This window comes from Myxocyprinus asiaticus, chromosome 28 (genome assembly GCF_019703515.2).
Source record: "Myxocyprinus asiaticus isolate MX2 ecotype Aquarium Trade chromosome 28, UBuf_Myxa_2, whole genome shotgun sequence".
Taxonomy (NCBI): Eukaryota; Metazoa; Chordata; class Actinopteri; order Cypriniformes; family Catostomidae; genus Myxocyprinus; species Myxocyprinus asiaticus.
Window position 1 is genome coordinate 16,732,080 of NC_059371.1, and position 13,270 is coordinate 16,745,349.

Below are 13,270 nucleotides of genomic sequence, written 5' to 3' on the forward strand. Positions count from 1 at the left end.
ATTAGGAAGATGAAATGCCCTCTTTATCAACATTGTAGTGCAAAATAGTTGTACAATGATGTTCATTGATGTATTTTTTTACCTTCAATGTCTTTCTTCTTTTTTAATACATCATTCACCATTTCATCTGTGAAAATAATTAAATAAAAACCAGGTTACTTAGGTTTTGGTTTACCACAATTTTAACAGCAATAAGCAAGTTAAATGGTGTACTATGAACATACGTCTTGTTTTGCTGTTTTGTCTTGACTGGATCTGCATGCTTGGGTCGATATTTTCAATAATTTTTCGGCGTACACATTTTCTTTTACGAATCTTCACATTCTGCATGGATTTCCGATTCCATTTTGGACACATGAGTTTTTTGTAAATGTCTGCTTTTTTTAGGTCTATTGATCCATTGCAAAGGTCCAGAGATTCAGAGAGCTTATTCAGAGATACAGTTAAGTGAAATAATATTTCTGGATGGTCTTTGTGCTTTGGAGAGGGGTTAACAGAGCCTGCTGTTCCATTCACTGGTTTTGGCATAACAGCCTTTTCTAAAGAAAAGATAACACTTGTAAATACACAGAAAATGAACAATGTATACAAAACAGATACTTCAAAGCAATAGTTCACCAAAAAAATGAAAATTCATTCATTATTTACTCATTCTCATTTAGTTTCAAACCTGTATGCTGTTTTTTTCCTGTGAAACACACACTATTAAAACTATTAAAAAATCTTAACATTGATCTTTTTTTTTTAAACGACAGTTTATACTGACAATGGCCTGTCAAGCTCTCAAATCAAGTATGGCACAGGTTGGACATCATACAGGTTTGGCACAAAAGGAGAGTGTGTAAAAGATGACAATTTGACAAAACTTAGCGCATGAGTCGTATGGAGTACTTTTATGTGCCCTGGTCACTATGAACTGTGCTCATCTGGAAGATATATATATTTTTTTAACTCTTTGTGTGTGTGTGTGTGTGTGTGTGTGTGTGGGGGGGGGGGGGGGGGGGGGGGGGGTGTATGTAAATGTAAAAAAATAATGACAGAATCTTTAGAACTATTCCTATAAGTTTGATACTACAGTCCATGCACTGAAATACTGTTGCACACCTTTGTCATTTGATTGAGGTCGAAGCCCATCTGGACCTGATGGCTCAAAGCCTCTAAAGGCCCATTCCAACATAACCCTTAGCAGCTCGTCCTTAGAGTCAGACTCAGGAGAAAAAAACATTCTACTGCGCTTGCAAGCCACCTAGAAACACAATGTGAAAATGAGCAATGATGATTATTTTTCTGTTTTAACATTTATTTTTTTACTCAAAAATGATAATTCCCTAATAATTTACTAACTCTTATGCCATGTCAATCTCAAACTCTGGTGTCTCCTTAGCATGATCATGATTTGAAGCTAGATTACACGTCACTGCACTTGATGCAAGTGCAGAGCGCTGTGCATGCGTTCTGTGCATGTACACGTTGATTACCTGCATGGATTACCTTTTTTATGCCTTTATGTCTCTTTGGAGTTTGAAAGCATTGGACCCCATCGACTTGCATTGTAGAAGAAAGTCATGCAAGTTTAAGATGGCATAAAGTTGAGTAAATAATAGACAATTATCAGTTTTGGGTGAACTATTCCTTTCACATGCGTTCTTACGTTACTATGGCAGTAACAAATTTCAGTACTCAAGGGGCTCACAGTGTTCCCTTCAAATGACTGTGCAATTAAACCGGATGAGTTTTTATTCAAGTAGTATACACTTGCATTATGTGATGATAGCCTGAATTATTTGCCATCACATACTTGTGTAGATTATGTTTTGAGACTTAGAGCCAGTTACAAGAAGTCAAGATTTCCAAAGAAGTCCTAAAATAAGTGTAAACTTGGAATGCTTTCCCAGTACTTGTTTTCTAGACTGTTATACCAAACTAAACCATAATCTGCATCCTGGTAATAGGACCTTAGAGCACTAAAAATAGTTAAAACAAAACAAAATTTGCATTACCTGCAGAGAACTGAAGATTGCATCTTTATACATAGTTACTGTAGCAAAGGAATTGGAAGAGAAGCACTTGACAAATGAAGAGAATGGCTGGAGATTGTCTGAATGGATCTGCAATAGAAAACAATAGAACATTTAATCTTTCCAACTGTTAAGTAAAAAAAACCTTTCTAACACAAAAGCTAGCAAATAAATGTAAAGTCTCACTGGCAGATTAGCTTGATTTACATAACTAATCCACATTTAGCATCCTTATTCAGTCTATTATGTATATGCTCTTGCGGCGTTCCTGGCCATATTTTGGCGAGCTTCACATGACAGGACTTGAATGAGGCAGTTGTTTTATTTGTCATCTCTCTACCATTCTTAATCAGTGTGTGATTATGAGTTGTATTACCAGCAGAAGAGGGAGACATTTCAGAAGGAAAAAAAAGCGTTATGTGTGACATAACTGACCAAAATCAAGTTGTTTTGAGTCTGCTATTGAGACACCACCTTAAAACTCTGCATACTCATCAACAGACTCTTTATTTGTACCTCTGACACCATCTTGTTTCCAAAGAAAACCACTTTATGCATGGATCCACAGGGCCTCTCATTGTCCCAGCTCTGAACCAGTCCAGGCCAGAGACCAAGGCCCTCTATCTCCCCCCAAACTATCTCACCGACTGTGAAACCGTCCTAATGGGGGAAAACACAGCAAATGTTGGATAGAGAGTCTGAACTTTACTCACACAGATTAGTGCAACTACAATGCACATAAGTAATCAAAAAGTCCTTTTAATTTATGAATTTACCTGGTATGGACTGTCGGTTTTCTCTTTGTTCTGTGTTGAGGAGGTATTTCCTTTCTCTTTCTGGCAAAAAAACAGCAAAGTGTTCAATCAACATATACAGAAATGAACTAGAATTTAACTAGAACCAGGATATGAAATTAGCACCCACCAAATACGGGTATTACATGAGCGGTGGTGGATAATTTTGCTCATCTACCCGTTACTGTGGCAGGTGACTGATAAGACGTCTCGGAGTGACAACTGACAAGAAATGCCATTAAACACAAAGATGTGCATTTGAAAAAGCACACTCGATTATATTTTGAAGAACAGTAAAAAGGAGTCACATGACGCCATGCGAGGTTCGGACGTGTGAACGGCGATGACATAAACCGGTGAGATTCGATACACTCTGTTCCATAACTGTTCTAGGATGAAAATATTTCAAAGAATTCAAAATCCTCGGGCTCTGGAGACATTAAAAGACACTTACGTGCTCAAGCTGACACCCCAGAGAAGGCCCCGAGCCAGGGAGCTGATTTGGTCAGAGAAATGAGGGAAATTTGGCAAGAGATGTTGAACATGTCGGCAATGCTGACAAAGGACGTTGCTGACTTGGAGGGTCTTGATGTAATACATCTGTGATGAGGAGGAGGGCAGGGACACAGCCCAGCCTCGCCCTCCTCCTCGTCGCAATGTCAATCAATCGATGCCATGGAGACTAAATTCTCTAAGGTGGTTACAAGAGTGGGGGATGTCGAGAAACGGATCGATTATCTGGAGTCATCGGAGAGGGAATTATCTGCTAATCCGCTAGTGACCAAGGTGGATTTGGAGAATGTCTGGGAGAAGTTGGAGGACATGGGGAACCGTAGCCGGCGGAATAACGTCCGAATCGCCAGAATTCCTGAGGCCGAAGAGGGTCAGGATATGGTGAAATTCCTGGAAGGGCTCTTTCCAAATCTGCTTGACATAAATGGAAATTGAGCGAGCTCACAGGGTTCCGGCTCGGCGATCTGCTGAGGAAGACAGGCCCCGATCAATTCTGGCCAAATTTCTGAGATCATCCGATAAAGGTCTTGTGTTACACAAGGCGAGGAGTAAAGGAAGGCTTTTTTGGAAGAACCACAGCATTTTCTTGTTCCCAGACTTTGCGAATTCGACAAGAGAGAAACGTGATCGATTCAAGGAATGCAAGAAACTCTTACATCAATGGAAGGTCGCTTTTGCACTGATACAGTATTCCCGGCCAAATTGTGAATAGATGCTAAGGATGGCCGTAAAACATTCACCTTCCCCCTAGCAAGCGATGTCCTTCATAAAGTCAATGGAGTAAGTTATTTTGTGGTACTCACGTTGCAGCCGAGTGGACCGACTCATTGAACATTCGTTTGACTGTCCAAGGAAACTGAGCACCTTTTTAATTTTTGTGCTGGTTCCGCCTAGTGGCTGAGTTTGTTTTGTGGAGTAACACACCTTCGGGATGACTCTACACATTCTTTGTGTTTATTCCGCCTATTGGCTGGAGTATGTTTTATAGATTATCTTTTGTTGTGTAATTAAAACACCGGACCTGAGCAATCCCACAGCAAAGTTGTTGTGGGGGCTCTCGTAGGCGTACATGGACTGTTTGAATTTAGAGGGATGGACACCAGTTGGCGCTGTCGTGCGTGGGGTTAATGCGCACATTTGTCTTTTTTCTGTTTGTTTGGTTCTGGGGGAAGTTTGGGGTTTGTTTGTTGCTCTAATGTTGGAAAGTGGTTTTTATAATTTTGTTTTTGACACGCAATCTATTTTTTCTCATATGTCAAAATGTCAAATGTTAATATGAGTGGATCATCTCTTTCCATGTGGAATGTGAATGGGTAGGGGCACCATATAAAAAGAAGGAAGGTTATTTCTCTTCTTAACCGTAAGAAATATGATATAGTGTTTCTTCAAGAAACGCATCTTTCCCTACAGGAAGCTGAAAAATTTGGGAAAATATGGGGTGGACATGTTTTCTTTAGTGCTGGCTCAAGTAAGAGCAGGGGAGTCATTACACTGATAAGTAAGCATCTACAATTCAAATGTCTCAAACAGATTAAAGATAAATTAGGAAGAGTCATTACTGATTTAGCAGAAATTCAGGGTCTTATTTTGGCTAATATTTACACACTTAACGTTGATGATCAGGGCTTTTTTACAGATCTTGAAGGGATGTTGCAAGCTGCTGGCACCCCTCATGGTACAATATTGGGAGGAGACTTTAATCTTTTGATGGACTCAGTCCTTGATCATAGTGTAGCAAATGTGTGCAAGCCCCCAAGAGCAACATTGACGCTTCACAGGATTTATAAAAATCTTGGTCTTACAGATATTTGGAGACTTTTTAACCCATCTGGAAGGGACTATACATTTTTTTAATCAGTCCATAAGATTTATTCTAGAATAGATTTTTTTAATATATATATCTAAGTCCCTCATTTCATCTGCTGTTGATTGCTCAATTGGAAATTGTGATGAGGAGGAGGCTGGGCCGTGACTACACACGCCTGGCCCCCAATCGGGCTAATCAGCCGAGGAGAGGGATAAGTGCAGCGGAATGTGGCAGTTTGAGAGAGAGAGCCACATGCTTTTTGTTTAAGTTCCTATTAAAATATTACTTTGTTCAGCCAGTTCCCGCCTCCTCCTTTCCCATTTCAACCTTGTTACAGAAACATTTAAGTCTCAGATCACGCCCTGGTGAGTTTAGAGGTGTTTGCCACATATGGAGAAAAGGAAATCATATAGTTGGTGCTTTAATGTATCCCTTTTGCAAAATCCTGAATTGCAACAAATGTTAAAGGCTGTAATCAATGTTTATATGGTGACCAACTGGTCCTCAGTACCTAGGGATGTGCGCTACAACTAATTTGACTGTCATTTAAATGGAAGTTTTGTAACCGACTAGTCGACTAGCCTAAAGAGAAACCAACCTTCAGAAAACAGTAAAAAAAAAAAAAAAAAAAAAAAAAATGTTTTTATGCGACCCATTTAAAATACTTAATCTATTCCAAATCCGATGCTAAATTCCAGTGAAAAGGGGCATTTCTCTGCAATGTGCTTGCCTTGAATTATGATCATTGTACATTAAATATAGAACAGGACACGCATTCACTGAATCAACATTAGCGAATATTTAATAGACATATTTATTGAAAACAATTGAATGAATAGTGCAGGATCAATGGAACAACCATTAAAAGCCTGTTCTAAACGGAAATGACCAAGTAAAAGTTACTTAACATATTAAAACAGTCAGGACATTGTTGAAAATAATTAACAGGTAGACTAAGCCAAATCTATGAGAGAGAAAAGAATGTGCTGAAAAGTCACGCGTATTTCACGACGTGCAGTCGTGCATTAACCATTGATCTAATATGACAGCTGTTCGGTAAAGAATGTTAACCAATAACAATTACGACGTTAAAAAAAAAAGAAAAAAAAAAAAAAGAAGTAGCTATAGGTTAGAAAAAATAGGCCTGTGATGTAGCCTACAATAAACCTAATGTATTCTAAACATGACGTGCACACAAAATAAAATATAGTTTAACATGTTAAGCAGTCGGCACCTCGTTGAAAATAGCCTTCTTAATCAGCAGATTGAAAAAAATGGCATACCTAGTCTAAAACAGTTATTTTCTAGGCTACTTACTCAAAAGCATAAATTTTTTGATGAGTAAAATTAACACGTCGACATGGTCTGGTGAAAGACGGGACTGGACTCACCTGAGGCAGCTATCCTGCGCTTGAAAAAGCCTGCTCAGCGGAAAAATAACGTACAAGCATGCACAGATGTAAAGAAGACTCAAATGTGAAAACATACTTAGGGACTTTCAAACATTTGGAAAGCGATTCCCGCACCACTGAAGTGATTTCATAACTACTTGGCTGAGTTTGCTCTCACTGGAGAGGACATTTTCCTGCGAGCGCCGCAAGTAAGAGAAGGAAGAAGCATGCGCAGCCTGAAGTGAAATTAAACTCTGTATCTGCTCCAGATATCCTCTTTTTTAAAATAATATTTGTTTTATTAATTCTATTTAAAATATGTAACATTATGACTATGACTCAAGATGGCACCGAGTATGGCTGCTGCGTTGCGAGCTCCGACACAACATGGTAGTGTTTTGTTTGTTTTGTTCACAATTCTTATGTTTTTTTGTCTTGGATGTTGTCTGCCTTATTGTCGATGAAAGACAAACACTTTTGGACATTGGTTCAGCAATTTCACACCGTAAACCGGACTTCAAATTCCTCAATTTGTGGAGCCCTTTGTCTGGGCAGTCCGGACACGGAAACGCAAAAGGAAAAGGGGAAACAGAGCCGGCGTTCTCATCAAAGTAAGACGCTGCGCAAATCGACCCCCGCTACCCAGTATTCTACTGGCAAATTTTCAGTTTCTGGATAACAAGTTCTGCGAGCTGAGAGTGCGGATCTCTTTCTAACGAGAGACGAGGGACTGCTGCATTATCTGCCTTACGGAAACTTGGATGTCTGCGGAGATTCCAGACTCAGCCATTGAACCCGCGGGGTTCTCCGTACACCGAGCGGACAGAGCGAAAGACCTCTCAGGTAAAAGCAGAGGTGGTGGTGTATGTTTTATGATCAACAAATCCTGGTGTGATCAGAGGAACGTTCATTCTATCAAGTCTTTCTGCTCTCCTGATCTGGAATTTCTCATGCTTCTGTGTCGACCAATCTGGCTACCGAGGGAATTCACAGCAGTCATTATCACAGCTGTGTACATCCCCCCACAAGCCGACACAGACCGGGCACTCAAGCAACTGTATGGGAGTATAAGTGAGCAGGAAACCGCGTACCCTGAGGCCGCGTTCATTGTGACCGGGTACTTTAATAAAGCCAGTTTCAAATCAGTTGCACCAAAATACCACCAGCACATTAGTTTCAACACACGAGGGGACCGGGTTTTGGACCACTGCTACTCTCCCTTCCGAGATGGCTACAAATCCCTCCCCCGCCCACCATTTGGCAAATCGGACCACTCTTCCATTCTGCTTCTGCCCACTTACAGGCAGAAACTGAAACAGGAAGCACCCACCCTCAGAACGATCCAGTGCTGGTCAGACCAATCAGACTCTACGCTACAGGACTGTTTTGATCACACGGACTGGGAGATGTTCCGGTCCGCCTCTGATGACGACATCGAGCTTTACGCTGATGGCGTAATGTGTTTCATCAAAAAGTGCGTGGAGGATTTCGTTCCGACCAGAACAATACGGATCTATCCGAACCAGAAGCCATGGATAAATAGCGATGTTCGCGCGGCATTTAATGTGCGGACTCCGCTTTCAATTCCGGGAATGCGGAGGAGCATAAAAAAGCCAGTTATGCCCTCCAGAAAACTATCAGAACAGCAAAACGCCAGTACAGGAGCAAGATTGAAGGACAGTTTAACACCACCAACTCTAGAAGCATGTGGCAAGGAATTAACATCATCGCGGACTTTAAAGGGAATAAAAACTCTGCCATGAACACCGCTGCCTCTCGCCCGGATTAGCTAAATACTTTTTATGCTCGTTTTGAGGGAAATAACACCGCCCTCGTGGAGAGCGCTCTCGCGGCCGAAGCTACAGAGGTTAGTTCACTCTCCGTCTCTGTAGCGGATGTAACCCGATCCTTCCGACGGGTGAATATCCGCAAAGCCACGGGCCCAGACGGCATTCCGGGCCGCGTCATCAGAGCATGCGCGAACCAACTGGCTGGTGTTTTTACAGACATTTTCAACCTTTCCCTCTCTTTGTCTGTAGTCCCCACATGCTTTAAAACATCCACCATTGTGCCTGTTCCAAAGCAATCAAAAATAACTTGCTTAAATGACTGGCGGCCTGTTGCTCTGACCCCCATCATCAGCAAATGCTTTGAGAGACTAATCAGAGATTACATCTGCTCTGTGCTGCCTCTCTCTCTTGACCCATTGCAGTTTGCTTACCGCAACAACCGCTCCACTGATGATGCCATTGCATCTACAATACACACTGCTCTCTCCCACCTGGAAAACAAGAACACTTATGTGAGAATGCTGTTTGTAGACTACAGCTCAGCATTCAACACCATAGTGCCCTCCAAGCTAGATGAGAAACTCCGGGCTCTGGGCTTAAACAGCTCGCTGTGCAGCTGGATCCTGGACTTCCTGTCAAGCAGACGCCAGGTGGTTAGAATAGGCAGCAACATCTCCCCATCACTGACCCTCAACACTGGAGCCCCACAGGGCTGTGTTCTCAGCCCACTCTTGTATTCCTTGTACACACATGACTGTGTGGCAACACATAGCTCCAATGCCATCATTAAGTTTGCTGATGACACGACGGTGGTAGGTCTGATCACTGACAATGATGAAACAGCCTACAGAGAGGAGGTGCACACTCTGACACACTGGTGTCAGGAGCACAACCTCTCCCTCAACGTCAGTAAGACAAATGAGCTTGTGGTGGACTTCAGAAGAAAAGACAGAGAACACAGTCCCATCACCATCAATGGAGCACCAGTGGAGAGAGTCAGCAGCTTCAAGTTCCTGGGTGTCCACATCACTGAGGAACTCACATGGTCCATCCACACTGAAGTCGTTGTGAAGAAGGCTCATCAGCGCCTCTTCTTCCTGAGACGGCTGAGGAAGTTTGGAATGAACCGCCACATCCTCACACGGTTCTACACCTGCACTGTAGAGAGCATCCTGACTGGCTGCATCTCCACCTGGTACGGCAATAGCACCGCCAACAACCACAAAGCACTGCAAAGGGTGGTGCGAACTGCCAGACACATCATCGGAGGTGAGCTTCCCTCCCTCCAGGAAATATATACCAGGCAGTGTGTGAAAAAAGCTCGGAGGATCATCAGAGACTCCAGCCACCCGAGCCATGGGCTGTTCTCACTGCTACCATCAGGCAGGCGGTATCGCAGCATCAGGACCCGCACCAGCCGACTTCATGACAGCTTCTTCCCCCAAGCAATCAGACTTTTGAACTCTTGATCTCCCACAATCAAAATACATCAGCACTGCACTTTATTACTCTTAGTCTTATATCTCACACCGGACTGTCATAAATTATATTAATATTATATTATATTCTCTCTTAACAACTTACTATCAACCGACAGCCTGAATGTCAATACAACCTACTGTACATTCTATATATACTACTATATATACTTTTTTTATTTTTTATTGAATAATATGTATCTATAGTGTGTATTGTATACTGTACAGTGTATTTTATTATTTGTATATTGTTGTGTGTAATTATGTGATATTAGACTTTGAATTGTGCTGTGTTAATTTGATGTTATTGTAAATTGGTATATCTCTCATCACTGTCACAACTGCTATGTTGATCGGAACTGCACCCAAGAATTTCACACACCATTGCACTTGTGTATATGGCTGTGTGACAATAAAAGTGATTTGATTTGATTGATTTAATATGACAGTATTTTAAGTGCAGCCTCTGTAAAAATATAAAGCCAAACGTAAATGTGTAAAAATTATTATCAATTTAATGGGAGGAAATATTAACCGACTAGTAATTCCAGTGTCGACTAGCAGCATCAGAACAGTTTAGTCGACTAGTCTCGCACATCCCTATCAGTATCCTCTGTGGGTGTGGCTTGGGAGGCACTTAAGGCAGTTCTCAGGGGCCAGATCATACAGTATGCCTCATTCACCAAAAAATCAAAAGCACGAGAACTCGTGGAGTTTCTCTAACACCTTATTCTTGAGTAATCATGCTAAATTGCTAATTTGGTTCTAGAAAATCACTTGCCATTATATCTAACACAGTTGAAAGCTATTTGGCTCCTTAAATGAAGCTTCACATTGTCTTTGTGTTTGTTTTTGAGTTGCCACAGTATGCAATAGACTGGCATGTCTTAAGGTCAATATTAGGTCAAAAATGGCAAAAATGAAACAGCTTTCTATGGAAACTTGTCAGTCAATCATTGTTTTGAGGAATGAAGGCTATACAATGCTTGAAATTGCCAAAAGACTTAAGATTTCATACAAAGGTGTACACTAAAGTCTTCAGAGATAAAGGACAACTGGCTCTAACAAGGACAGAAAGAGATGTGGAAGGCCAGATGTACAACTAAACAAGAGGATAAGTACATCAGAGTCTCTAGTTTGAGAAATAGACACCTCACATGTCCTCAGCTGACAGCTTCATTGAATTCTACCTGTTCAACACCAGTTTCATGTACAACAGTAAAGGGAAGACTCAGGGGTGCAGGCATTATGGGAAGAATTGCAAAGAAAAAGCCACTTTTGAAACAGAAAAACAAAAAGAAAAGGTTAGAGTGGGCAAAGAAACAGACATTGGACAACAGATAATTGGAAAAGAGTGTTATGAATCTTAACCCCACTGAGCTTTTGTGGGATCAGCTAGACTGTAAGGTGCATGAGAAGTGCCCGACAAGACAGCCACATCTATGGCAAATGCTACAGGAAGTGTGGAGTGAAATGTCACCTGCGTATCTGGACAAAGTGACAGCTAGAATGCCAAGGATCTGCAAAGCTGTCATTGCTGCACGTGGAGGATTTTTTGATAAGAACTCTTTGAAGTAGTTTAAGAAGTTCTGAACCCTTTTTTTCAAACTGTAATAGTAATTTTTCACATTATTAATGTCCTGACTATACATTGTGATCAGTCAAATGCCACTTTGGTGAATAAAAGTATCAATTTCTCTCCATAAGAGCAAAATCTGTACATTATTCCAAACTTTTGGCCACCAGTGTATAAATGTATATGCAGTGTAATATATATATATATATATATATATATATATACACACATACATACACACACAGTGCATTCATAAATTATTCAGACCCCTTTATTTATTTTTTACATTTTTTTTATGTTGCAGCCTAATGCCAAAATGCTTTAAATTATTTATTTTTTTCACATCAATCTACACACCATACCCCATAATGACAAATTAAAAAACAAAACAACAGATTTTTGATAACTTTGCCAATTAATTTAAAAGAAAAAACAGAAATATCACATTGACCTAAGTATTCAGAACCTTTGCTATGACACTTGAAAGCTCAGGTGCATCCCATTTTTTTGGATCACCTTTGAGATGTATCTACACTTTGATTGAAGTCCACCTGTGACAAATTCAATTGATTGGACATGATTTGGAAAGGCACACACCAGTTTATATAAGGTCTCACAGCTGAAAATGCATATCAGAGCAAAAACCAAGCCATGAGGTCAAAGGAACTGCCTGCAGAGCTCAGAAATAGGATTGTGTCGAGGCACAGATCTGGGGAAGGCTCAAAAAATATTTGACTACATTGAAGTTTCCCAACAGCACAGTGGCCTCCATAATTCTTAAATGGAAGAAGTTTGGAACAACCAGGACTCTTCCTAGAGCTGGCCACCCGGCCAAGCTGAGCAATTGGGGGAGAAGGGCCTTGGTAAGAGAGGTGACCAAGAACCAAATGGTCACTCTGGTTGAGCTCCACAGATCATGTGTGGAGATGGGAGAAACTTGCAGAAGACAACCATCACTGCAACACTCCACCGATCTGGGCTTTATGGCAGAGTGGCCAGACGGAAGCCTCTCCTTGGAGCCAGACACAAAAAAGCACCTAAAGTACTCTCAGACTGTGAGAAACAAGATTCTCTGGTCTGATGAAACAAAGATTGAACTGTTTGGCCCAAATTCCAAGTGTCATGTTTGGAGGAAACCAGGCACCGCTCGTCACCTGCGCAATACCATCCCAACGGTGAAGCATGGTGGTGGTAGCATCATGCTGTGGGATTGTTTTCAGTGGCAGGGACTGGTCAGGGTTGATGGAAAGATGAACACAGCAAAATACAGAGATATCCTTAATGAAAACCTGGTTCAGAGCTCTCAGGTCCAACAGGAAAATGACCCTAAGCACACAGCCAAGACAACGCAAGAGTGGCTTAGGGACAACTCTGTGAATGTCCTTGAGTGGCACAGACAGAGCTCAGACTTGAACCCAATTGAACCAGACCTGAAAATGGCTGTCTACCGACGGTCCCCATCCATCCTGACAGAGCTTGAGAGGATCTGCAGAGAAGAATGGCAGAAAATCCCCAAATCCAGGTGTGCAAAACTTGTCGCATCATACCCCATAAAAAGACCTGACGCTGTAATCACTGCCAATGGTGCTTCAACTAAGTGCTGAGTTAAGGGTCTGAATACTTATGTCAATGTGATATTTAAGTTTTCTATTTTTTAATAAATTTACAAAGTTATCAAAAATCTGGTTTTTGCTTTGTCATAATGGGGTATGGAGTGTAGATTGATGTGAAGAAAAATAATAATAATTTAAAGCATTTTAGCATAACACTGGAAGCTCCTGTCACCAAAACAAATTCCTTGTATATGTAAGCATACTTGGCAATAAAGCTGATTCTGATATATTTACCATGTATATAAATATATACATTTACAGTACCCCCTTTAGCATCAATGACAGCGTGC

At 41.1% G+C, this 13,270-nt stretch overlaps 2 protein-coding genes across 2 annotated transcripts in view; one reads left to right on the top strand and one right to left on the bottom strand.

Annotated features, from left to right (window-relative positions):
• Positions 1-13,270, top strand: part of LOC127419409 (F-box only protein 6-like) — a 312,359-nt gene that overhangs the window by 47,857 nt on the left and 251,232 nt on the right. The gene's annotated exons all lie outside the window — the stretch shown is intronic.
• The window catches only part of LOC127419381 (uncharacterized), a 36,933-nt gene that overhangs the window by 14,973 nt on the left and 8,690 nt on the right, over positions 1-13,270 (bottom strand). Inside the window, 6 exon segments of the mRNA XM_051660730.1 lie at positions 83-127; positions 225-539; positions 1,105-1,246; positions 2,001-2,108; positions 2,535-2,678; positions 2,795-2,854. Of these exon segments, the coding sequence (XP_051516690.1) occupies positions 83-127; positions 225-539; positions 1,105-1,246; positions 2,001-2,108; positions 2,535-2,678; positions 2,795-2,854 (814 nt within the window).